Source organism: Xyrauchen texanus, chromosome 3 (assembly GCF_025860055.1).
Source record: "Xyrauchen texanus isolate HMW12.3.18 chromosome 3, RBS_HiC_50CHRs, whole genome shotgun sequence".
Classification (NCBI taxonomy): domain Eukaryota; kingdom Metazoa; phylum Chordata; class Actinopteri; order Cypriniformes; family Catostomidae; genus Xyrauchen; species Xyrauchen texanus.
In genome coordinates, this window is record NC_068278.1 from 32,596,296 (window position 1) to 32,620,762 (window position 24,467).

General features: G+C 45.6%; 1 protein-coding gene across 4 annotated transcripts in view; it reads left to right on the forward strand.

Annotated features, from left to right (window-relative positions):
• ophn1 (oligophrenin 1) overlaps positions 1-24,467 on the forward strand; it is a 72,989-nt gene that overhangs the window by 37,618 nt on the left and 10,904 nt on the right. For 3 of the 4 annotated variants that reach the window (XM_052105401.1, XM_052105409.1, XM_052105405.1), the window contains exons 17-21: positions 622-727; positions 1,779-1,938; positions 5,494-5,632; positions 15,798-16,124; positions 22,201-22,330. In XM_052105401.1, coding sequence (XP_051961361.1) covers positions 622-727; positions 1,779-1,938; positions 5,494-5,632; positions 15,798-16,124; positions 22,201-22,330 — 862 coding nt within the window. The remainder of the gene's footprint in view (positions 1-621; positions 728-1,778; positions 1,939-5,493; positions 5,633-15,797; positions 16,125-22,200; positions 22,331-24,467) is intronic. The other variant, XM_052105410.1, reaches the window with a different exon arrangement.

Genomic DNA, 24,467 nt, shown 5'->3' on the forward strand with positions numbered 1-24,467 from the left:
AACAACAAAAGGGTCAGTTAATCATGACAGAATTTAAATTTTTGTGTATACTGTCACATAGAATACAATTGGTGGCTTTATTTGACTCTCAAACTTGAAATGGCCCGCATCTCTTAAAATTGCTATGTAGAGTTCACTAGTACACATGTGGTTTCCACTTCACTGAACTTCCATAAAGTACTCCAGTAAGTTTAGCCTGAGGCTGTTTTCTCAGATAAAGCGTTGTTTATCCCAGGCTTCACTATAAATGTCTGTGCTGATCCTTTTAGGATTTTAAGTTATATTTAGACATGTTGAAACATGCTCAGCAAACAATCATAAGATGCCACATGAAGAACAAGCAAACACCTCTAGAAACCACTAGCTTGCTAGCACAAGCAAACAGCTCTGTTAGCTTTAAAAACTCTACAAGTCTTAAGAGTAGGTGGTACAGTGCACTGACATGTACTGCCTTTACCCTGCACTTTTCACTTGGCACAATGGAATGGGAGTCAGAGCAGGTAAAATGAGGCATGACCGGTGGGTGCAACTGTTCTAATGAAATGACTGACACAGCATTTATGTTGATTCATTATGAGAATCATGCATATTTATTGTGTGTGTGTGTGTGTGAATTTTCAGAGTCTGAGAATCTGGATTATCGATTAGGGGCGGTCCACTCTCTTGTTTACAAACTTCCAGAGCGGAATAGAGAGATGCTGGAACTGCTAATCAAACACCTGGTCAGGTAACACACACTCAGACTGTGGTTTTCTAACTGGTACCCACTCTCTTGAGTGTACCTTTATAATTATACAACATATTTGAGCTGTGTTTTGGTTAATGTGAAAGCTTTGTGTTCTGAGAAACCTGATAATAAATCTACAGACCCACATTTCATTTTGTGTTTGTGTGTGTGCTAGGTAGCATACAAACTTGGAATCATGTATACTAAAGGCTGGGTTATAGCCCATATGGAAGCATTTAATGAATGCACACTATGACTTTGTGATACTCGGTCTCCATTGGCTGTGCTGATGATGGAATTTAAGAAATGGTACCCAAATAACTGAAGAATATTTTTGCCTTAAATGCTAATTAAAGTTAGGATTAATGTAAAATAGCTTGAAGTGATTTAAGCTGCAAATGTTTTGGCTGCAAACAAGAATGGATCAGCACATGATTTAGTAAATAGCCATTTAGCAGACTTTTTTGATCAAAGCAGCTTACAATCAAATGTTAACCGAATGTTAGCTGATAACAGCTTTTGGTAAAATCAATATCTGCAAAAATGAATGCAAATAATGGCAGATTTTTTTTGGGTGTCACTGGAGGGTTCTAGAATACGACCTCTAGAGCTGACATAAAAACAAACACTGATTTCTTATGGGTGTTTGTAGTGACTACGGCCGGCACAGTGTCTGACACTATCAATTAATGCTGAATAACAACTTCGACAGAGAGAATCTAAGGAAATCTACCTTTTTTTTTCAAATTACACTGTTAGAAAGACTGTTAGGGCTGGTTTAGACCAGTATAGCCATTTTTTACCAGCAAAGTGTAGCTTGATGAGTCTTGCTGATTAAGCTAGTTTTGTTGAAACCAGCACACCAGCATCCCATGTTGTGGACCAGCATTCAATAAAATAAAATTTGTATTCACATAAGCAAAATCCATTATCAGTCGACTTCTACTTACAGTCCACTTAAGACAGTCCCCCTTGAGCAGCCTGAGGTTACATGTTTTGCTCAAGGACACAATGCCGTGAGCTCACGACCACTGCCCTTTTTTGTTTTTAGTGTATGCAGCCAAAGCAGTGAAAATCTAATGACGGTGTCAAATATGGGTGTAATATTTGGCCCCACTCTCATGAGAGCAGAAGAGGAGACAGTAGCGGCCATGTTGGATATAAAGTTCCAGAATATCGTCATGGAGATCCTCATCGAGGGCTACAGCAAGGTAAGGTTTGCCCCTCTCTAACTGATCATGAAACAGTTCATCTGTAATTATTATATAGGCAAAATTAGTTTGAAATGAGAAGACGAAAAACGATATGAGAATAGAAAACGATCAGAAAAAATAGCCTCCTAGTATTATCTCAGTTCCTCCTATAAAAGTAAAGAATACAATAATAAAATACACAATATAAATTTCATACATTTCACCTAAGTATTCCAAATCTACAAAATACTATCAAGTTATGTCAAGAATGAATAAATAAACAAAGTAAATTACCTTTGCATAACATAACAAATCTACATACAATCACTTGCTCTTGTATATAAAACACAGTCAAAATATCTGCATTACAACATAACATGAAACGGAAGCTCATCATTAAGACCCAAAAGAGCTTGGAGAGTGTATTGGAGAGTGTAAATCCAAAACACTTTACGTCTCTCTAGAATAAGGTCAATAGTGCCACCTCTAGCTGGCACTTTCACCCTCTCAATTCCAAAAAAACGCAGCGTTGGCACATCATGATTAAAATTATTAAAATTTACCGCTACTGGATCATTTATGTCCTTGAGACTAATCTAACTTTTATGTTCTTTAATACGTTGTTTGAGTTGTCTAGATGTTTTTCCCATATACCCAAGACCACAAGGGCAACGAATCAAATAAATCACATGTGTCGAGGTGCAAGTGATGACACAATGATTGGTTTTGAAAGTATTGTTACACTGTGCACAATTGTCACATTTATAATTGCCATTGGGAATCGGGCTCAGTACTAGTTATTATTCACTGAAATTAGTAAATGATAAATATCAGATCGATATTTAAGTTACTTTGATGCTGAGGACTCGACTAGGCTAGCTCCTTGGGGCGTGCCAGCCCAGTCTGAGGCCGACACCGAGCTGTCCGCTATGCTTTCCCAGGCCACGTGTGTGGGGCTGGACTGGAACCCTCCGTACTCCCCTATGCCCTCACAGCTAGACGATTGGTTCCTGGGTTCGGGTGCTGCTCACAGCCACCCACGGTTCCTTTCTTCCTGGAGGTGCATGATGAGCTGACCGACTTCCTCGCTCGTCCGCTCTCACTACCCTTGATGGCGGGGCGGTCCACTGGTACGCAGAGCTCCTCCAGGTGGATAAGGCAGTTGAGGTGCACTTGTGCCTGCAAAATGCTGCCACCTGGCTGGATTGACCATCACACCCCTTCAAGGCCTGTAGGTTGACGTCGTATATTGCGGCCAAGACCTACAGCGCCGCTGGACAGGCCGCCTGTCGATAAGGCTCCCTTTCTCAAAGCCCCCATCTCCCAGATTGGCCTATTCGGCGACACCGTTGAGGACTTCGCCCAGCAGTTCTTGGTGGTGAAGAAATAGACGGAGGCCATCCAACACATCTTGGAGTTAGACTCTGTCTCAATGACAGCGCGCCTCACAAGCGAGTGTGTACAATCGGTGCTGAACTGCCTGAGTACATTCAGACCGGCCACAGTGGTTCCTCTGAAACAATTTCAGAGGCTCCTGGGGCATATGGTATCCTCAGCGGCGGTTGCTGAAGCGGTTGATGCATATGAGACCGCTTCAGCACTGGCTTCAGACTCGAGTCCCGAGATGGGCATGGTGCTACGTCACATACCGTGTGAACCTCACCCCTTCCTGCCTTCACTTTTTCAGCCCTTGGACAGACCACTGTTTTCTACAGGCAGGAGTCCCCATACAGCAGATGTTCAGATGTGTCATAGTTACTACAGATGCCTCCCAGTTGGGCTGGGGCGCCGTGTGCAACGGGCCCCTGGATAGGGCCACGGCTGGGTTGGCACATCAACTGCCAAGAGTTGCTGGCTGTATTACTTGCCCTACACAGATTCCTGCCTCTGATCTGCGGCAAGCACGTATTGATCCGCTCAGACAACACAGCGACAGTAGCGCCAAGGCAACCTCAACGCCACAGCGGATGCGCGGTCATAGCAGGTAACTCTCAGTGGAGACTCCACCCTCAGGTGGTCCAGTTGATTTGGGGTCGATTCAGCAGATCATAGTTAGATTTGTTTGCCTCCCAAGAATCTACCCACTGCCCACTCTGGTACTCTCTGACGGAAGCCCCCCTCAGCACAGATGCACTGATACACAGGTACGCAAGTACGCATTTCCCCCAGTGAGCCTACTTGCACAAGTCCTGTGCAAGGTCAGGGAGGACGAGGAACAAGTCACTCTCATGGCCCCTTATTGGCCCACTCGGACTTGGTTCTCGGATCTCACGTTCCTCACAACAGCACCTCCCTGGCGGATTCCCCTGAGGAAGGACCTTCTTTCTCAGGGACGGGGCACCCTCTGGCATCCACGCCCAGATCTCTGGAATCTCCACGTCTCGCCCTTGGACGGAATGTGGAAGATCTAAGTGGTCTACCACCAGCCTTGATAGACACGATCACTCAAGCCAGAGCTCCCTCTACCAGGCTTATTCGCAAATTGGTGTTCTTCCCTATCTGATGACCCACAGAGGTGGGCAGTCAGGTCAGTGCTCTCATTCCTGCAGGAGAGGCTGTAGGGGTGGCTGTCCCCCTCCACCTAGAAGGTTTCCCCATCGAGGCAAGACCTACCACCGCGCCACCTCCATATGTGGCTGGTAAGCTCATGTGATGTATTTTACCACATGTTAACCTCCCCTGCTGGGCAGGATGTGGTCACCCCGCTCTTTTCCCCCTGAAAGAATAGGATAGGAAAAGAATGCCTTCCCTGATGCGTGTTATAGCGTTAGATGGCCCCAGCCGCATCTAACACACTATGGAGAGAAAATATTTCGAGAGAAAAGGCGTATGGCTGGTGCACCTGCTTCCATTCTAGTTACGTCGCTTCCCCCCCTCATGGATGTGGGGAACTACATGACGCCTTTTGGGGCGTTGGGGAAGGTTATGTGCAGTCTGATGCACCTGCTATTTTTTGCACGCAGCAGCCTGCTTGCACCAGCATCAGCAGTCCTCGTAATATGGTCCAGTGTTGTGACGTTTTTAGATTGGGACCCCTAGTGTCACTACATTGACACAACGTCGAGTGAGTGACAGAAGGGGAATGTCATGGTTACTATCGCAACCTCTGTTCCATGATGGAGATAACTAGACGTTGAGTCCCTCTTACACTACACTGTACTAGCCGCTGAAATGGCCGGGACCTTACTCTTGGCTCCTCAGCTCAAAACTTCTCTAAACAGATGCACACTTCCCTCCTTTTATACCCATATGTCTGGGGGAGGGGCATGCAAATTCTGTTTGCCAATTCTCATTGGCCTTTTCTCAAAGATAAGTGGTAACCAAGGCTCTCAAGAGTGACCCCCAGTGCCACTACATCAACACAATGTCTCGTTCCCTCCATCAGGGAATGGAGGTTATGACAGTAACCAAGACGTTATTATTCATTGAAATTAGTAAATGATGATATAAATATATTTGGGTGAAATATTCCTTTCCTTAATTTTCCAATTGTCACTTTTTAGTGGTCTTAACATAGCTTGATAATGTCAGATTTTCTTTGTAAGTAATGGTGTCTCTCTTTGATATTGTCAGATCTTCAAGGGTCCTCCAGAAGAAACCACACCACCTCCTATCCCGCCTCCAAGGGTTGCGCCACGGAGACGGCAGCCAATCACAATCTCAAAACGCCAACCCCGTCTTTACCCCACACTTCAGCCTCCAGCTTTTGAGAGTAAATATCCTTCGTCTTCATAGACATCATCATCGTCATCATCATCATCATCTCATCATCATTTATAAAAAAAAAAAAGTGCCTTACCAGTGATCAGTGCTTTTATATTTGTCATATATTTTTGTCATATAGCCTATAACTTAAGAGTAAATGACAATGAAATCTGAAAGTTTGGATAAATTCTGAGCCCTACTTTTTTATAAAGATATACAGTGCCTAAATAAGACGCCTTACAGTTGATTAAAAACATGCTGTATTATGTTTTCCAGATTTATAATTTTTTTTTTTTTATCTTGATCAGTCAATATTTTACTTTTTTCTGCCTTCAGTCCTTTCCATGTTGCTTTTTTCTTTTACCTATTTTTTGCAAAGCCTGGTCTTGCGCTAAGGGCTAATATACAACACACCCATCCAAACAACTGATGTCTTAGCAAGCACACACACATAACAGTTGATCAGGTTTCATATGTTCTGGAAGAGACCATGGACTGGATCTGTTTATCTTTAAGAGCTTTTCTCTAAATGAGGAGAATGCAACACACCACCCTGATCTACCTGTCACACTCACTCTTTACTAAATCATGCCAGCTTAGGAGATTTTTTATGCACATTGTGTATTCAATGATTAAATATGCAGTATTAGGGTGTGTGTATGCGTATTAGGGCTGCAAATAACTAATATTTTGATAATTATTAGAGCGATTATTCGACTATTTGGTGATTATTGCAACGATTAATCATTAGCTCTTAACCGATTGTATTAATCGTACTTACTAAAGAGGACAAAATCATCTTTAAGAATGCCTCTAAATAGCGTTCACTGAATTAAAGGGGGAAAAAAATACTTTTTATGAAGTTTAATTCCGTTAAGTAAATAACTACAAAAAATTCTATTGTTATCAAGTGTTTTTGTTTTGTTTTCCATTTAAAAATGTCTAAAATCCTTAAAACAAGATACATTTACTTGAGAAGCAACATATACGATTTTTAGACTTGCTTTAAGAGAATGTATCTTAAATATAAGTGTATTTTGTATATAAGTTTAATTTTTACTTGGCTATACATCTGTGAGTGCAGTAAAGACAGAATGTACTTGTATTCAATATTTTTTTGAGATTTTAAACTCTTATTAATAGAGCTGCGTATTGCCAATATTCTTTAAGATAAGAAATGCACAGTGACACATATATTATGATTCAACAAGTCGTGAGTCACCACGTTATAATCTAACTGCATTAAGTATGCACGCTCGAGGGATGAGTGTCCCCGGAACAATGCGTGCCTCAGCCGGGTTTCAATCTCCCGCTTAGATCGGGATATTCGCGCAACTAATAGAAGAGGCGCTGACAACACAGAGAAATGCCAGTTTCGGAACTTGTAGTTAACTACAAGACCTGCTTCCTTATTATTTGAACTTCAATAAAGCTATAATTAATTAAATATAACTGCATTTAAGATGATTTGGCTCTGCTTATTCAACAACGAGAGTGATTTTGTATTTTTAAATTTTTTATTTTTGCATAATAATTTCCTCATACTTTACGATCTACATCACCTGAAGCTGTTTGCAAAGTTTAGAATGCATTTGGAATGTGAGCGGTGTAATTCTTTCTCTCCTCAATCATGCACTCGAGCTGCAGTGCTCCTCTCGCTGGCCGTCAGAGTTTAATGTGATCTCATGTTACATTAAATGAGAAAAACATGAAAATTTTTGTTGCAATTTTTTATTGTCGACGCTGTCGATAACGTCGACTAATCGTTTCGGCCCTAATGCGCATGCATGTCTGCCTTGATAAATGTTTGTTCTTTGACATGTGTCCTCCCCTCATTGTAAGTTGTGTTATGTAGTGTCAAGCTAATAGTACATTCACAAGAGCATGAAAACTAAACGACTATCTGCCCCTCTGCACTAAGTGTGTGCATCAGTACCTATGGGTCTGCATGCGCGTGTGTGTATGTATGTGCTCACGCATGCATGCATACTTTTAATTTTTCATGTGTTTGTATGAGTGTTGGTATGCCATCGTGTGTGTCCTATGTGTGCTACCCAGTGTGTTTGAGAGCTAATGCCTCCATGTGTTTATGAGTCTCTCTCAGTCTGTTTTGAATTGGCTTTTGGACTTCTTTCCTCTAATAAGCTATTTTCATTATTAACATCTCAGCTTTTCTTTTCCCTCTTAATCAAAAATTAATCCATGCATTAATTCATTAATATGACTTTCTGGTTCATTTGTATATTCATGAGATTTGGCTCATTAAAGCATGCTAGATCCTCTATTTGCTTGTTCTGATCAGTGGAATAAAATTTCCTTCTATTGCATTTTTTCAGTCAAATTCATCTGAAAAGATCATAACTGATTGTTGCCTGTTTGTTAAAATAGATTGTGGTGGGATTGTGGGTGTGTGTGTGTGGCAGTCTAAATCTATAAATCTTACCCACAGCATCAGTCAAAACACCCAGCTGTGTGTGATCTAACTAAACTGGACATGAACACATTTGCATGAATACACAAACACATTAACATTTTGGCAGTTCACATTCAGACACACATACATGGGGCCAAGTTTACAAATCAGTTACAATACAAGATCCACACAAAATCAACAGGTGGCGCAATGCTCTTTCCCACAAACACACAGAGACACAGCTGTCTACACTTAATGTCCTTGTTTCTCACATGACCACAGCAACCCTTTCGTGATCCCTTTCAGTTTCATCAGTTCACACTATATCAGATTCAAAGTACTGTAAATCAGTTTGTATTTCATGCATACCCTATTTCAGATCATGTATGTTTCAATATCAGATTAAAATGATTATTTTTGTCTCGTCCAATTAAAATATCAAAACATCCATAAACAATACATTTACTTGAGAAGCAAAATGACAAAGTCTTATTTTGGGAGAAATTTTGTAAGGTTTATACAGTTTGCCAGTAGGGTTAGATGAAGGTTGTTCCCCTTCTGTCGCTCTCTCCACGTTGTGTCGGAGAAGCGACACTAGGGGTCTCTCTTGAGCGCCGATATTCACCTCTGATCTTATTGAAAAGGGCCAATGGGAGTTGGTAGTCAGTATTTGCATACCCCGCCCCCGGACATACGGGTATTTAAGCGGGGCAAATACGGGAGTTCATTCAGAAAATTTCTTCGGAGCCGATGGTCTGTCTGCAGTTTGCTGCGAGTTACACGCCACTTAAGCGTTCCTGTTTTCCTCTGACGATCTGCATGCTGTTGGATCTTGACGGCGCACAACAGCGGCTTTCTCCTTCTCAGTGCACGGCGTGCATTGTTGCCCCTGAGCGCTCGACAGCGCAGACACGCACACACACACACACACTGTGTATTAAAAGAGTTTTTACTAAAAGAGTAATTTTCTCTAAAAGAGCAAACACAGCGGCGTTGAACGTCCTTTTAAGGACGCGTCTTTTCAAGATGCCTTTCCTCCCTGTGTCGTTCCTGGATGCGGTAGAGTGCTCTCCGCTTCAGACGGCCACAGGCGCTGTCTCGTGTGTTTGGGCCGCGATCACACCAGGCGGCGTTTGTGGATGGTTCATGTTCTCACTGCGAGAACATGACCATGACCACGTTGCGGTCGCGGCTTGCTTTCAACAGAAAGCAAGCCACCCCAGCTGCACCCGCATTGCTCCTTCTTCCCACGGGATTAAGGGCGGTGCGGTTGGCGCTGGGGGTGATTTGGGGGCGGCAGCGGGTGCAGTTTCGCCGGGTAACCCCCCTCGAACCTCCCGTTCCCCGACACGCTCACTGGTCTCCGTCCACGCTCGCGGCGATAGCGGCTCGCCTCACGGCCCGGCTGTCTATCCTCCCGAGTCCGAAGCAGATGAGCTCGCCGCTGAATCGGAGAGTGCGGTGTCTGATGCCGAGGACTCCCCTGGACTGCCGCCTTCGGGCCAGCATGCCCAGGCTGAGGCCGACGCGCAGATGTCCGACATGCTTGCCCGGGCCGCCTTGAGCATGGGGTTGGACTGGAACCCTTTATCCTCCCCACAGCCTTCTCGGTTGGATGATTGGTTCCTGGGGGCAGTGCGCCGTTCGTGGCCTCGCATCCCCCGGTCCCTTTCTTCCCGGAGGTGCATGATGAGCTTACGTCTACGTGGAGAGCCCCCCTCTCCGCTCGTCTAGGTGCCACCCGCTCCACTCTCTCCACCCTCGACGGCGGAGGGCAGTTGCGCACCATCTATGCCCCGGTAGCCCTACCTCCTGGTGTGGTCGACCCGTACTCCCATCCAAGCCCTGTAGGACAACATCCTCGCTTAACGCGAAGGCCTACACTACGGCTGGACGCGCTGCCTCCGCCCTGCATGCGATGGCCCTCCTGCAAGTCCACCAGGCCAAAGCTCTCAGAAACATGCACGGGGGTGGACCTGATCCTGATGTGCTGCAGGAACTGCGCTCAGCGACCGACCTCGCCCTGAGAGCGACGAAGGCCACAGCGCAGGCACTCGGACAGACGATGGCCACCCTAGTGGTCCAGGAACGCCATCTTTGGCTCAACCTGGTCGAGATGCGTGAGGCTGACAAAAACCGCTTCCTGGATGCACCTGTCTCCCAGATTGGCCTTTTCGGTGACACCGTCGAGGACTTCGCCCAACATTTCTCCGTGGTGAAGAAGCAGACGGAGGCCATTTCGCACATCATGCCCCGCCGCAGACCTGCCGCCACGGGCCCTGCCCCGTCTGCCCGCCGAGGGCGTCCCCCTGCGAGGAAACCAGCTCCTGCTCCGCCTCAACCCGGGCCCAGCTCTCAGCCCCAGCATCGAGCACTCCGCAGGCGGCGCACGCCCCCTGTCTCACGAACCCCCTCCAGGACCCGGAAGGCTCCCAAGCGTTCCTGAGACAGCCGACCCAGAGCCGAAGACGTTAGCTCCGGAGGTGGTAAGACCGCTCCGTCCCCCTGACAGGGGCTGTGGTACCCACATTCTCAATAAAAGAGCTATTTCCTTTGCCTCTGGGTCACCTGGCCCGCAAATGCCATTTTCACGGCAATGTGCTTTCAGATCACAACAGTCCCGGTACACCGGACACAGCGATCCCGCCTTCCGCCTGCCCACGACTGTCCCCCGGCCGGCCGGTTCAGACAAGTCCAGAGGACGCCAACATCAGACCTCCTCCTCAGTCAAGAACCCGCCCCTGCCGGGCGCTGAGCAAGGTAAGTGCTTTGAGTCTATTCTCAGCACCTCAGCCTCAGGCCGCAATGAAGCCGCCCGACGCTGCATTACCTGTTCCGCCCGCTCGCGAGGCCCGCCGGGTACGTCCAAAATATTCGTCCCTTTGGTGCCCCTAGCGCAGAGCTGGGAAGCGTGGGTTTCGCTTCCCAACGCATCACGCTGGCTGCACCAGACCATTCGACTTCGGTTACGCAATTCAGTTTGCCCGGCTCCGCCCCCTTCAGGGGCGTCCGCTTTCCGCAGTACACGGCGAGCACACCAGTTCCCTGCGCACGGAACTCGCGACCCTCTTAGCCAAGGGCGCGGTAGAGCCCGTCCCTCCAACCGAAATGAGGAAGGGTTTCTACAGCCCTTACTTCATTGTACCCAAGAAAAGCGGCGGCTTACGACCAATCCTGGACTTGCGAGTTTTCAATCGGGCCTTGTTAAAACTCCCGTTCAAAATGCTTACGCAGAGAAATATTCTGGCTGGCGTTCAGCATCTAGATTGGTTCGCAGCGGTGGACCTGAAAGACGCGTACTTCCACATCTCAATTCTGCCACGACACCGACCCTTCTTACGGTTCGCGTTCGACGGCCAGGCGTTTCAGTACAAAGTCCTCCCCTTCGGCCTGTCTCTGTCCCCTCACGTCTTCACGAAAGTCGCAGAGGCGGCCCTTGCCCCGCTACGAGTAGCCGGCATCCGCATTCTCATCTACCTCGACGACTGGCTCATCCTAGCACACTCTCGAGAGTTACTATGCACACACAGAGACCAGGTGCTCCGGCACCTCAGCCGCTTGGGGCTGCAGGTCAACTGGGAAAAGAACAAGCTCACTCCGGTTCAGAGCATCTCTTTTCTCGGGTTGGAGTTAGAATCAGTCTCAATGACAGCACGTCTCACGAGCGAGCGTGCTCAGTCGGTGCTGGACTGCCTCGCTTCCTTCAAGCCAGGCACAGTGGTCCCTCTAAAATTTTCCAGAGGCTCCTGGGGCATATGGCGTCCTCCGCGGCGGCCGCGCCGCTGGGGTTGATGCATATGAGACCACTCCAGCACTGGCTCCAGACTCGAGTCCCGAGACATGCATGGCACCGCGGCACGCATCGGGTAAGGATCACCCCCGCCTGCCTCAAAACACTCCAACCCTGGACAGATCTCTGCTTTTTATGGGCAGGAGTGCCCCTGCAGCAGGTGTCCCGATGCGTCCTGGTCACAACCGACGCGTCCCGGTCCGGGTGGGGTGCCGTGTGCAGCGGGCACGCAGCAGCGGGCCGTTGGAAAGGGGCCCCGCTGCGTTGGCACATCAATTGCCTGGAGTTGCTGACCGTCCTTCTTGCTCTCAGGAAGTTCCTCTCGTTAGTTCGGGACAAACATGTCCTCGTGAGATCGGACAGCACCACGGTGGTGGCGTACATAAATTGCCAAGGCGTGCGACGCTCCGCCACATGTCACAACTCGCCCGCCGTCTCCTCCTATGGAGCCAGCAGTGACTCAAGTCGCTGCGTGCCACTCACATCCCCGGCAAGCTCAACGTCGTAGCGGACGCGCTATCATGACAACGCCTGCCCGGCGGGGAGTGGAGGCTTCACCCCCAGTCGGTCCAGCTGATTTGGGAACGGTTCGGCAAGGCCCAGGTAGACCTGTTCGCCACCCAGGAAACCTCCCACTGCCCGCTCTGGTACGCCCTAACAGAGGCTCCCCTCGGGACAGACACGCTGGCACACAGCTGGCCCTTGGGGCTGCGCAAGTATGCATTTCCCCCAGTGAGCCTTCTTGCACCGGTGCTGTGCAAGGTCAGGGAGGACGAGGAGCAAGTCACATTGGTGGCCCCCTACTGGCCCACTCGGACTTGGTTCTCGGAACTCAGGCTCCTCGCGACAGCTCCTCCCTGGCGAATTCCCCTGAGAAAGGACCTCCTCTCTCAGGGACGGGGCACGCTCTGGCACCCGCGCCCAGACCTCTGGAACCTCCACGTCAGGTCCTTGGACGGGACGCGGAAGAGCTAGCCGGCTTACCGGCGACCGTTGTGAATACCATCAACCAAGCCAGAGCCCCCTCTACCAGGCACTTTTACGCCCTAAAGTGGCGCTTGTTCGCAGATTGGTGTTCTTCCCGAGCCGAAGACCCGCAGAGATGTGCGATTAGGTCAGTGCTTCTGTTCCTACAGGAGAGGCTGGACAGGAGGCTGTCCCCGTCCACCCTCAAGGTGTATGTTGCTGCTATCGCCGCCCACCACGATCCTGTAGACGGCAAGTCTTTGGGTAAGCACGACCTGATCCTCAGGTTCCTGAGAGGCGCCCGGAGGTTGAATCCCTCCCGGCCAGGCCTAGTTCCCTCCTGGGATCTCTCGGTAGTCTTGGCTGGACTCCAGAGACCTCCTTTCGAGCCGCTCGAATCAGTTGGACTCAGGGCCCTCTCTCTTAAGATGGCCCTGCTGATCGTGCTCGCCTCCATTAAGAGGGTTGGGGACCTGCAAGTGTTCTCTGTCAGCGACACTTGCCTGGAGTTCGGTCCGGCAGATACGTCTGTGATCCTAAGACCGCGACCGGGCTATGTGCCCAAGGTTCCTACCACACCATTTCGAGATCAGGTAGTGAACCTGCAAGCCAGCCCTTTCGTTGCTGTGTCCAGTGCGCGCCCTGCGCATTTACCTGGACCGCACACAGAGCACCAGACGCTCTGAGCAGCTCTTTGTCTGCTTTGGGGGACGGCAGAAAGGGAATGCCGTCTCCAAGCAGAGGCTCGCCCACTGGGTTGTCGACGCCATCACACAAGCTTATCACACCCAGGCCGTGCCCCTACCCTTGCGGGTCCGAGCTCACTCAACAAGGGGTGTTGCGTCCTCGTGGGCACTGGCCAAGGGCACCTCCCTAGCAGACATCTGTAGAGCCGCGGGTTGGGCAACACCCAACACCTTCGCGAGGTTTTACAACCTCCGCGTTGAGTCGGTTGCGTCTCGTGTTTTCTCAGGTCCGAGCCCGTAGAACTTGGTAACACGTAGACCGACCGTCCGGGTGGATCGCTTGCGCCCAGCGCCCTTTCCTGACGTCAAGGTAAAGTAGTGCGCCTTCTTCCCAGGGCGCCCCACTCCGAGTCGGGCCCCTGGTCGATTCCTCCCCAGCCCTCCGGGTCCGCGGTTCAGCGGAGGAACTCGCCGACCCAAGCCACTGCGGGTACCGATGGCTACCCTGTACTGGTATAGGTGCTCCACAGGTAAGGCCTCCTGCTCGGACTCCCCCGTGTGTAATTCCACGGTTCTGTTCCCTTACGAGCGGACCCCCGTGTCTCCCTTAGGCAGTTACAGCTGCCTCGGTCGCCGTGCTGTAGCAACTCCCCCCTTTCGAGGCTGGATCTACCACCGCACCATACTTTACACACGAGCCCTAAGACGGCCGTGTGATGTGTCTACCACTTTTCCTCCCCAAGAAAAAGGGCAGGTGTGGTCTCCGCAGGGTCTGGTTAAGACCCCCTTCCCTATATGCCTGTAAGGGCCCTGGCCGTGATTGCTCTATGCGAGAAACATAGAGAGAAAAGAGGCCCAGCCAGGCTGGCCCGTTCCCATGTTGGCAAACATCACCTTGTTCCCCTCCCAGGGTATCTAGAAGGACTCCGATGTTCTTATGGGGCATTGGGGAAGGGTACGTGCAGCCAGGTACAGACGATGCGTGGCACTGGATGAAATCCCTGCCCGCCTCTGTATCGGCGGTCCACGTACAAGGTTCAGCGCATGGCAAGATTGGAATGGGTCCCCTAGTGTCGCTTCTCCGACACAACCTGGAGAGAGCGACAGAAGGGGAATGTTTGGTTACGTATGTAACCTCCGTTCCCCGAGGGAGGGAACGACACGTTGTGTCTTTCCTCTGCCATGTCGCTGAACCGAGCCACTGTTGTGGCCTGACCATTTCCGGCTCCTCAGAAAAATCCTGAATGAACTCCCGTATTTGCCCCGCTTAAATACCCATATGTCCGGGGGCGGGGTATGCAAATACTGACTGCCAACTCCCATTGGCCCTTTTCAGTAAGATCAGAGGTGAATATCGGCGCTCAAGAGAGACCCCTAGTGTCGCTTCTCCGACACAACGTGTCGTTCCCTCCGTCGGGGAACGGAGGTTACATACGTAACCAAACGTTTTCCCTTTTAATTAAATTTATTATTTTTGTCTAGTTGGCAAATACTTATTCTTGCCTCCCTAAATTGGAAAAACAAGACTTTACTAAAGTGTTTTTTTAAGGATGTTTAGATGTTTTACTGGAAAACAAGAAAGTGAAGACATTTTTCCTCAGTTCACTACGCAGACAGTAAGAGTGACTTGTAAGAGAGACCTTGCTCTGCATAAGAAGGCGGCCATTGGGGAGTCCATTACAATCTGGTGTAAATGCCAGCATGAACAGAAATTATACCCTTAGTTTATCTCTAATCAAAGCTATTGGCTAAATGCACAGTTTTTATTATTTCACACACATAAAAGCTCATTCCAGGTATCAAAAAAGTTTATACAAAGATAACAAAAATCAGGAAAAAAAACAACAACATTAAAATCTTAGTAAAGGTGAACTTTGACCCAGCTCATAACAACCACTGTTTGGTTTAAGCAGTTCATCGCATCTGCAGACATCTTTCGTCATATTTAAAGCTCCCATTATACTGTCTGATTGTGTAGAAGCTATTTCCACAAAATGACTTACTCAGTTTGTTTTTGGCTAGTTGCAATTTTCGTAGAGACTTTATAGCCTTGTATTTCTCGTATTGTGGAAATACAAGATGACAGAGTGCCTGGTGAGCTGTTCTCTTTATTTATTTATCGGAACTATCAAAGTCCTTTTACAAGCCAAAACTACAGGAACAGGACATTTAAAAATTTTAATGGCACCATTGATAAAATCATTCCTCAAGGAGAATATTCAGGGGTGAACAGTTCCAAATGTTTTTCTGACCTTCCTGACGAGTTTAGTAGTGTTTTATCCCAGCTGCCAGAATTCATTGACTCTGTGCTTCACAGGGCGAGAGCTAAACGGTGCCATCCACAACGATGGGGAACCCAAGGGAGATGTCAGCATCACCAGTCCGGTTCCACATCAAAGAACAAAATTGGCGCCTCCTTCCGTCTCTCCTCCATCAGTCCCTCTCTCCTCACCGACATCTTGGAGGCCAGGTCTCCCCAAACCTGCTGTCCGCCCCTTGGATAGTGATGTTTCCAAGCTAGAAGTTAGGATACAGGATAGTCAAAGGTCGGATGCCATCATGACAACCAATGGGGAATCAGGAGCAACAGTGAACCGAGCTCAGTCTTTCCAGGGTAGGAGGCCACAGCCCAAAGGGATAAGCGGTAAACAAACAACACAAATGTTCAAACCTTACATCATGTGAAGAAAGGGGTCATTCCTGTTTTGGGATACATTCTCTATCATAAATGTCTTTATATATTGTATGCAATCTTAAACTAACAATTTTTAAAGGTATAAATCATACTAGTAATCCATATTTGTTAGTTTTATTTTCTCACAATTAAGTGAGCGGGTGTATTATCAATAATTTCACTACTGTTTATTTGATCAGATGTTGATATTGATGCCCTGGGTGTTCCTGGGTGCTTTGCAATACTTATAACATAAAACATTTATTTCAATTTATTTTCAAAATCTTAATTTATCTTAATTTTTTCCTTTCTCTAACTAAAATATTTGAAACAAAACATGTTTTCTTTGGAATATTGTTTAAATTAGTAGTGATTTTATAGGTTTTACCTGTGTCCTCAATTTCATTTTCCATCCTGTTACACTCCCTTGAAATCCCTTTAAATAACATAAGTATGGATGTCCTGATACCGATACTGGTATCGGAATCGGGTCCGATACCAAAAACCTATACCATCTGAAGTATGAATGTCATTATGTAAACATTGAGCGCACAGATTAAAATCACTTTATGTCCTAGTGTGATTATTTAACAGCAAAATCTGCGATTTAATGAGATAAATATATAGTTTGCATGTGTTGTTCTTTAAATATCAGTGCTTGTGAATGAGTGGAGACAGTGTCAACCAAATATTGGAGAGTCTGACCCTGGTGTCGAGTGTCCAGTAGCTTGTGTACCCGAAAGGCCTCCTCTCCATAAATGAGGAACGGAAGGGGTCTCTGTGGGTCTTGAGAGCCCTCCTCTCTCAGAGGCATTGCAGGTTTGAGCAAGGAAACTTGAAAGGTGGAGGAAACACGGTAATTAGCAGGGAGCTGAAGCTTGAAGGACACAGGATTGATTTGACGAAGGATTTTGAAAGGGAAAACATACTTAATTTCTTGCACGGGAGCTGAAGACAAAGATCTCGGGTAGATAGCCAAACCCACTGTCCTGGAGCATAGTTGGGGCCAGGTCGCCAATGGAGATTGGCCTGCTCCCTCTGTCAGCGAATAGCATATTGTAAATGGATGTGAGGTTGATCCCAGATGGCCTCACTGTGCTGCATCCAGTCGTCGACTGCAGGAACATCTACCGGCTCCCCGGACCAGGGAAAGAGTGGGGATTGAAAACCTAGGATGCACTTGAAAGTGGTGGTTCCAGTGACTGGTTTGAACAGGGTGTTGAGCATATTCGGCCCGGGGAAGAAACGTCTTAGTCGTGCTGATTAACTTGACAATTAGCCTGGAGGAATTTACCTAGGTCCTGATTAAGGCATTCAGCTTGTCCATTGGATTGAGTGTGATAACCTGAGGTTAGACTCATATTGACATTGAGCAATTTGAAGAATGCAGACCAGACTCGGGAGGTGAAATGAGGGCCACGGTCAGAGACAATGTCTTCTGGTAGGCCATAAAAGCGGAAGATGTACTGAAACAGGTTTTCAGCACAATCCATAGATGAGGGGAGATTGGGCAGAGGGATGAATCTACAGGCTTTAGAGAAGTGATTCACCACAGTTAAGATGGTAGTAAAACCTTGAGAGTTGGGAAGATCCGTGACGAAATCTACTGCAATATGAGACCAAGGATGTTGAGGGGCAGGTAGAGGCTGAAGGAGACCAGACGGGAGCTGTCGAATAGATTTAGAGGTGCACAGCTATTGCAGTTCTATACATAGTTAGCGACAGTCGCTAGGTTCTTCCACTAAAACCGGTTTTGAACTAACCTGCAAGTAGCTTGAGCGCCTGGATGTCTCGAGCAGGCAGAGTCATGACCCCCTGTAGAACTCTGTTGCGTAAGGAGCTGGGAACAAAGACCTTGTCTGGAGGGCAGTCTGCAGAAGTGGGTTCTAGGTTCTGAGCTTGGGCTCCCATTGTATGGGAGCAATAATGAGAGTAGGTAGAATAGTGGAAGTCACAGGGTTGTTGCTAGTAGTGGACCCATGAAAGCAGGACAGGGCGTTGGGTTTGGTTTTCTTGGAGCCAGGTCGAAAGTTGATGTTGAAATCGAACTTGGAGAAGAAGAGAGACCATCGAGCTTGACGAGGATTTAAGATGATCTGTTATCACCAGAAAAGGATGACAAGCTTCCTTAAGCCAATGTCTCCACTCCTCGAAAGCCACCTTCATGGCTTCGTGCCTCTGAAGCACGGCTTGGGAGAGATGATTTATGCCAGAAAAGAGATGGTAGACTGATGAATATCAAATTTTTCCATCTTGGCATGCAGTTGATGTTGGATGAGGCGGTTGAGCACCTCTCTGATGTGTTGAATGTGCTCAACGAGGGATTGAGCACATTCAATATCAGACTGAGTATATCAGAATGTCATCAATATATACTATAACCCATTTGCCAATGAGATTGCAAAATATGTCATTTACAAAGGCTTGGAAGACAGATGGACGGACTGTTGGAAATTCCGAAAGGCATTACCTGGTATTCGTAGTGGCCAGTGTGTAGAAAAGGCTGTCTTCCATTCATCCCCCTCCCGGATGCGGATTAAATTGTAGGCATTACGAAGATCCAGTTTGGTGTAGAACTTGGCGTCTCGTAACTGCTCTAACGCTGCAGGTACAAGAGGAATAGGAAAGCGATTCTTGACAGTGATATTTGATGCATGGATTAAGACCCCATCCTTCTTTTCTACGAAGAAGGAGGCAACTGAAGCAGGAGAAGTGGATGGTCGAATGAATCCCTTTTCAAGTGATTCCAAAATGTACTCGTCCATGGCTTTAGTCTCAGGTTCAGATAAAGGGTATATCCGTCCACGTGGAGAAGAGGAGCTTGGCAGAAGGTCAATGGTACAATCACAGGAACAGTGAGGAGGAAGCTATGTAGTCTTGGCTTTGCTGAATGCCTCCTGGAGATCAGAATAAGAATGTGGCAGGATCAACATATTCTCAGCAAGGATAGTTGTGGTGCTCACGGGAGGAAGAGAGATGGGTTCTGGAAGTTTGAGACAAGACTGGAAACAGGAAGCATTCCAATGAGTGATTTGGAATCTCTCCAGGAATTCTCAGGGTAGTGAAGTCTCAGCTATGGCAGCCCAAGAACAATTAGGTTTTTAGGAGAGTGAGTGACTAGGAACTGAATTTATTCACGATGAAGTCATGAAGTCATGGAGTCCAACTTGAAGACGAATGGGCTGGATGATTTGTTGAATCTTGCCAGAGCCCAGAGGTCGACCGTCTAGTGCTGAGATATGTAAAAGTGGGACACAAGGGACAAAAGACAGATTTCGATTCGTGGCGAGACACAGGTCAATAAAATTACCTGCAGCCCTGAATCTAAGATTGGCAGATACAAGATGGTCATTATTTAGAACATGAATTAGGTTTGAAAGTTCCAAACTCACTGCGAGTAGGGCAGGCAGCCAGTAAATGTCCCGACTGTCCGTAGTAGATACATAATCTCACCCGGCATCATCTTTCTTCGGAGGAAAGAGAAGAAAGACCCACTTGCATGGGCTTGTGATAACTGGTTGCAGCAATGTCAGAGTGAAGTGTCTGTAGAAAGCTGACTGGACGACAGGCTTTGATCAAGTTTTCCAGGCGAATAGCTGATTTGATGAATTCATCAAGAGATCTCCCCTCATCACGACATGCAAGTTCAGCTTGAAGATCAGGATTCAACCCCTGATGGAACAACAGTTTAAACGTGTCCTCCACCCACAGTGTTTGTGCTGCTATCGTGCAAAAAGATCAAGCGAATGCAGCAGCAGACCTCTTCCCCTGTTTTAAACACAACAGAAGTTCTCCCTGGTCCGTATCACCCTCAGAGTGTTCAAAAACCTCCCGCAAATGAGCTAGGAAGTGAGACAAAGAGCACTTAAACATTTTCTCAGGACTCCATACTGCAGTATCCCAGTCTAGTGATTTTCCTGACTGCATTGATACAATAAAGGAAACACAAGCTTCATCACTGGGATACATTTGAGGTAGAGAAAGAAAAAGCTCACATTGACATCCTAGACACTTACTGGGTGATCCGTCAAACTTCTCAGGAGGCGAGAGTCGAATATTAAAAACAGCTTTAGAGTGCGTTGTGCTGTAGGCTGAGTTGCTTGTGGAAACCCCCTTCGGAGATACTTGTGGGTTTGGCTGCACGGATTCAAAGAGTTCTTCCGTGATAGAGGTGAGCTTGTACAGCTGCTGATGGTGACTGGTAAGCATTGCTGCTTGCGGTGTAACAAGCTCGTGTAACTGTTGGAAGGCTGCTAGATCTAAGTGGGGTGAAGTTTTCTGTAGCGAAGGATTATGGGAAATGTAGTTCGTAAAGGGTTAGTACTCAGGAGATTGTGACATCTGGTGGTGTTCAGGAGAGTAAGCAGGCGCTGCAGGTGTAACAATATCTCACATCTGTGATGCTCTTTTATGCAGCTCTTTATTTTACAAAAATAAACCCAATGTTGTATTTTGGATTGTGCTGTGAGGTTCTGTATAAAATCACTTAATTTGATAAAAAATAGTACAATATCATGTTTAAAAATGAATTGTTATACTTTCATTTGATTACATTTTTTATTAATTAATTCTTTTAAACACCATTTGAATAATAAAGTTGAAAAAAAAAACAGATCTCTGGTTTCAGTCTCTGTATCGGCGAGTACCAAAGTTTGTATTCGTACTCGTGTTTGTACTTGTACTCGTTCTCAAAAAATGGTATCGGGACATACCTAAACAATCCATTAATGACATCATTCTCCAGGAAGTTACATTATAATTGGTGGGAAAACAACAACACAAACATGAGCAATAGATTTTATGAATTCTGTAGTTTCTGTTTTGGGGTATGGGTTTGTTTCTCTTTAAAATCTTCAAAATTTGGTTTACACTGACAACCATGTGCAAGCTAACTTTCAATTCCTGCTGAGCATTAGCTACATTGCAATAAGAGAGGCAATGCAAACTTAGTGTTTTTGTATTGTTTTCCAGTTAAAATATCGAAACATTAATTAAAAGTGATGTAGTTTTTGCTGTATAGTGGCACGAAACGGAATAACAAAAATAAAGTATGTTTTCAAACAACATTTGCCTACAACTCTTAGATTCATCAAGCCCTTTCACACTCTCTGATTCCCTATGAATAAATAGGCCATTCTAAATAAAAGTTGATAAATGTTTAACGTTGTAATTAACCAGACCACTATAACATATACACACCAGACAGAAAGCGTAGCAGAGGAATCATATTTTCACAGCTGAACAACTTACTACAAGTAGCCACGCCCCAAAGTCACGCTATTAGTTTAGGCTAGAAAGGTATGGGTGGAGCTGAGCGGGTTGCTCAAAATATAAACATCAACGTTTTGATAATGCCTGGGAGGCTTAGTGTTTATACTTTTGGGGGAGGTAAACTCACGAATGGCTTACTTATAGTTTCAGTGAACAATAAACTGGGATAGTAGAACGTATTTTGACATAAAAAAAAGTTACATACTTCACCTTTCAAACAAGACATATTTACTTGAAATGCAAAGTGACATAAGATAGTCATTAATAACATTTTGCAAGTCTATTTATCAATGAGGTAAGAGAAATAAATAGCTTTCCCTTTGAATTAAGTTTATTTGTCTTAACCTATTGTCAAGGCTTAATATATTTAGTAATTTTATATCTCAAGTAAATAAGTCTTATTTTTATATAGCTCTTTATTTCCATCCTGTTATGTTCCCTTCTGTTAGGCATCCTGTTACTTTATTTACTTCCCTCCTGTCAATGTTCATACCATTGTGTAAATAATCAAGTTATAATTAAATAAAGTGCCTTAACTTGATCAGAGCATATTTTTGAAAGTCTGGTATACAATTTTATAGAAATTACTCCACAAGTAAATGCTAAAACTTAAGTTGAAATTATTGATACCTGGGATGTAATAACGCAACATGGCATCTGATGTATGAATAATTAACAGAGTACAACAAAGAAGTCAGCATTCCCTTCTGATAGACAATGAATCAGACAGTTAAACTGTTTGTAACAGGGGTGTGTGTTTGTTTGTGTGTAACAGGAGAGAGCCAGAGGCTAAAAGGACAATCTTTCTCAGAGAAGAGTTCCATCTGCCGGCCTCCCACTCGACCACCAGACCCACCCTCCCGTTGCCCTGCTAAAACTCAAACTGAAGACACACCAGCATCATAGTGAGTAGTAGATATTCATCACAACAAACCTCAATTTGCTGCTGTTTTTTTTTTTTTTTAGACCTTTCTTTCAAATGCCCTTGCACTGACTTGTGACTTTGCATTAGAGCGTGTTCTGAAAAAAAATTAAAAATAAGATAGGGTGGGTTTGCTGGTTTAGCTGGTCCATGCTGTTCACCATCAAAACTTGTCGACCAACATGATCTTTCTGGTAATTACGGTTTAGCATGGTCTTGTTGGTTAAAGCCAGGTTCACACTGTATGATTTTACGGCCAATTTCTATTGTTGCTAGTCAGACTGTAGGACATCCAAGTGAGATCTTTGGTAAAAGCCATGGCACACTGTACGACATTATGTCAGACAGTACGACACACATTGTAGCCAAGACTTTTGTCCCAATTGCCCCTTTTGACAATGCTGACTGTTTTTTTTATCTTATCTGGCTGCCATAGGAGGCTAAGATTCATCGGTAGTTATTTTGCCGTTGATGAACACGTAACTCTAGAGATCAAAGACAGCTGGTTTTCCCATACTGCAAGACAAATCTTTTATGTTCCTTGAAATTTGTATCAGATGGAAAAATCGTGGCCAAAATCATACAGTGTGAACCTGGCTTAAGCTAGTTAAAAATCTTTTTTTAACCTACATTCCATGCTGGGAAAAAGAAAAGGAAAAGAAAAGATATGCTGGTGACTAGCTTCTGTTCAGCTTGTGATTAGTATTCCATGCCCATATTTTACCATTTTGTAGAATCATGTTTTACAGCTTTGGAGCAATGAAGTATTTAAGGGCAAGAATATTCCAGCTTTGCACTCAGTTCAGGTGTGATTTTGGCTCATTCATCCAGTCAAATTTGTTTCAGATTGTTCCTGTTACTTGGTTGACACCTGTCCACTGCAATTTTCAAATAGTGCCGCAGACTCTCAGTTGGATTGAGATCAGGCTTTGACTCGCTCATTTTATAATTTTCTTTGTTCATGTGCTACTATGATGTCGATTCTGCTTTTAATCTGTAATTATCGACCTGCTGAAGGATGGACTTTCTCTCAAGCTTTGTTTTTTAGGAAGACTAACAAAGGTTTTCTTTAGGGTCTACATTTGTGAGGTTGACTAGTGTGTCTAAATTTATTTTTCTAATATTTGTTTTATCGTTAATTATTTGTATGTCTGTGCTGTAAAGAAGTATATTAGAAGGTATTCTCACACCGTGAGCATTGCCTTTTTAAGAAACCTCATCAAATTAAACAGTTAAACTTTTAAAAACACATCTCACACACCTGCGTTCTGCTCCATTCTGTTGTGCTCCATCCAGCAGTTTTTTAACATAAGAACACATACTTTATGAGAGCCCAATAAGAAACACGTTTGATCGGAGTGTGGTGGATATGGTGCCAAATCAGCCTAATTATACAGGTCTTCCATAAAGGAATAGTTCACCCAAAAATGAAAATTCTCTCATCATTTACTCACCCTTACATTGTTGAAACTCATATGACTTTCTATCTTCCATGGAACACAAACAAATATATTTTAATGGAGATATGATGTGTGTTTGTCCATACAATGCAAATGAATGGTGACCAAACTTTCAAGCTCCAAAAAGCACACAAAAGCAGCATAAAAGTAATCCATCCAAGACTCCAGTGTTTTAACGCATGTCTTCTGAAGACTGAGAACAGACCAAAATGTTACTCCTTTTTCATTGTGAATCTTGTCATTGCAGTCTCTAGGCATGATCATGATTTCAAGCTTGACTTCCTAGTGCTTGACGTATGCACAGAGTGCTAGATGGCACTAGGGAATGTTAAGTAGCTTGAAATCATAATCACCAAGGAGACTGCTGATGTCAAGGTTTATAGTGCAAAAGAAGCTATATTTTGGTCTGTTCACTTCAGAAGACATGGATTAAACCACTGGAGTCTTATGCATTACCATGTCCTTTTTTGAGCTTGAAAGTTTGGTTATCATTCACTTACATTGTATGGAGAAACAGATATTAAAACAGATATCTCTATAAAAATACCTTCGTTTGTGTTCTGTGGAAGAGAGATGATTGATACAGTGTAAGAGTAGCTCTGTAGATCCTTCAAAGTGAACTTTGGCCTCTATGTGGTTCTCTCACAAGTTTCCCCATTG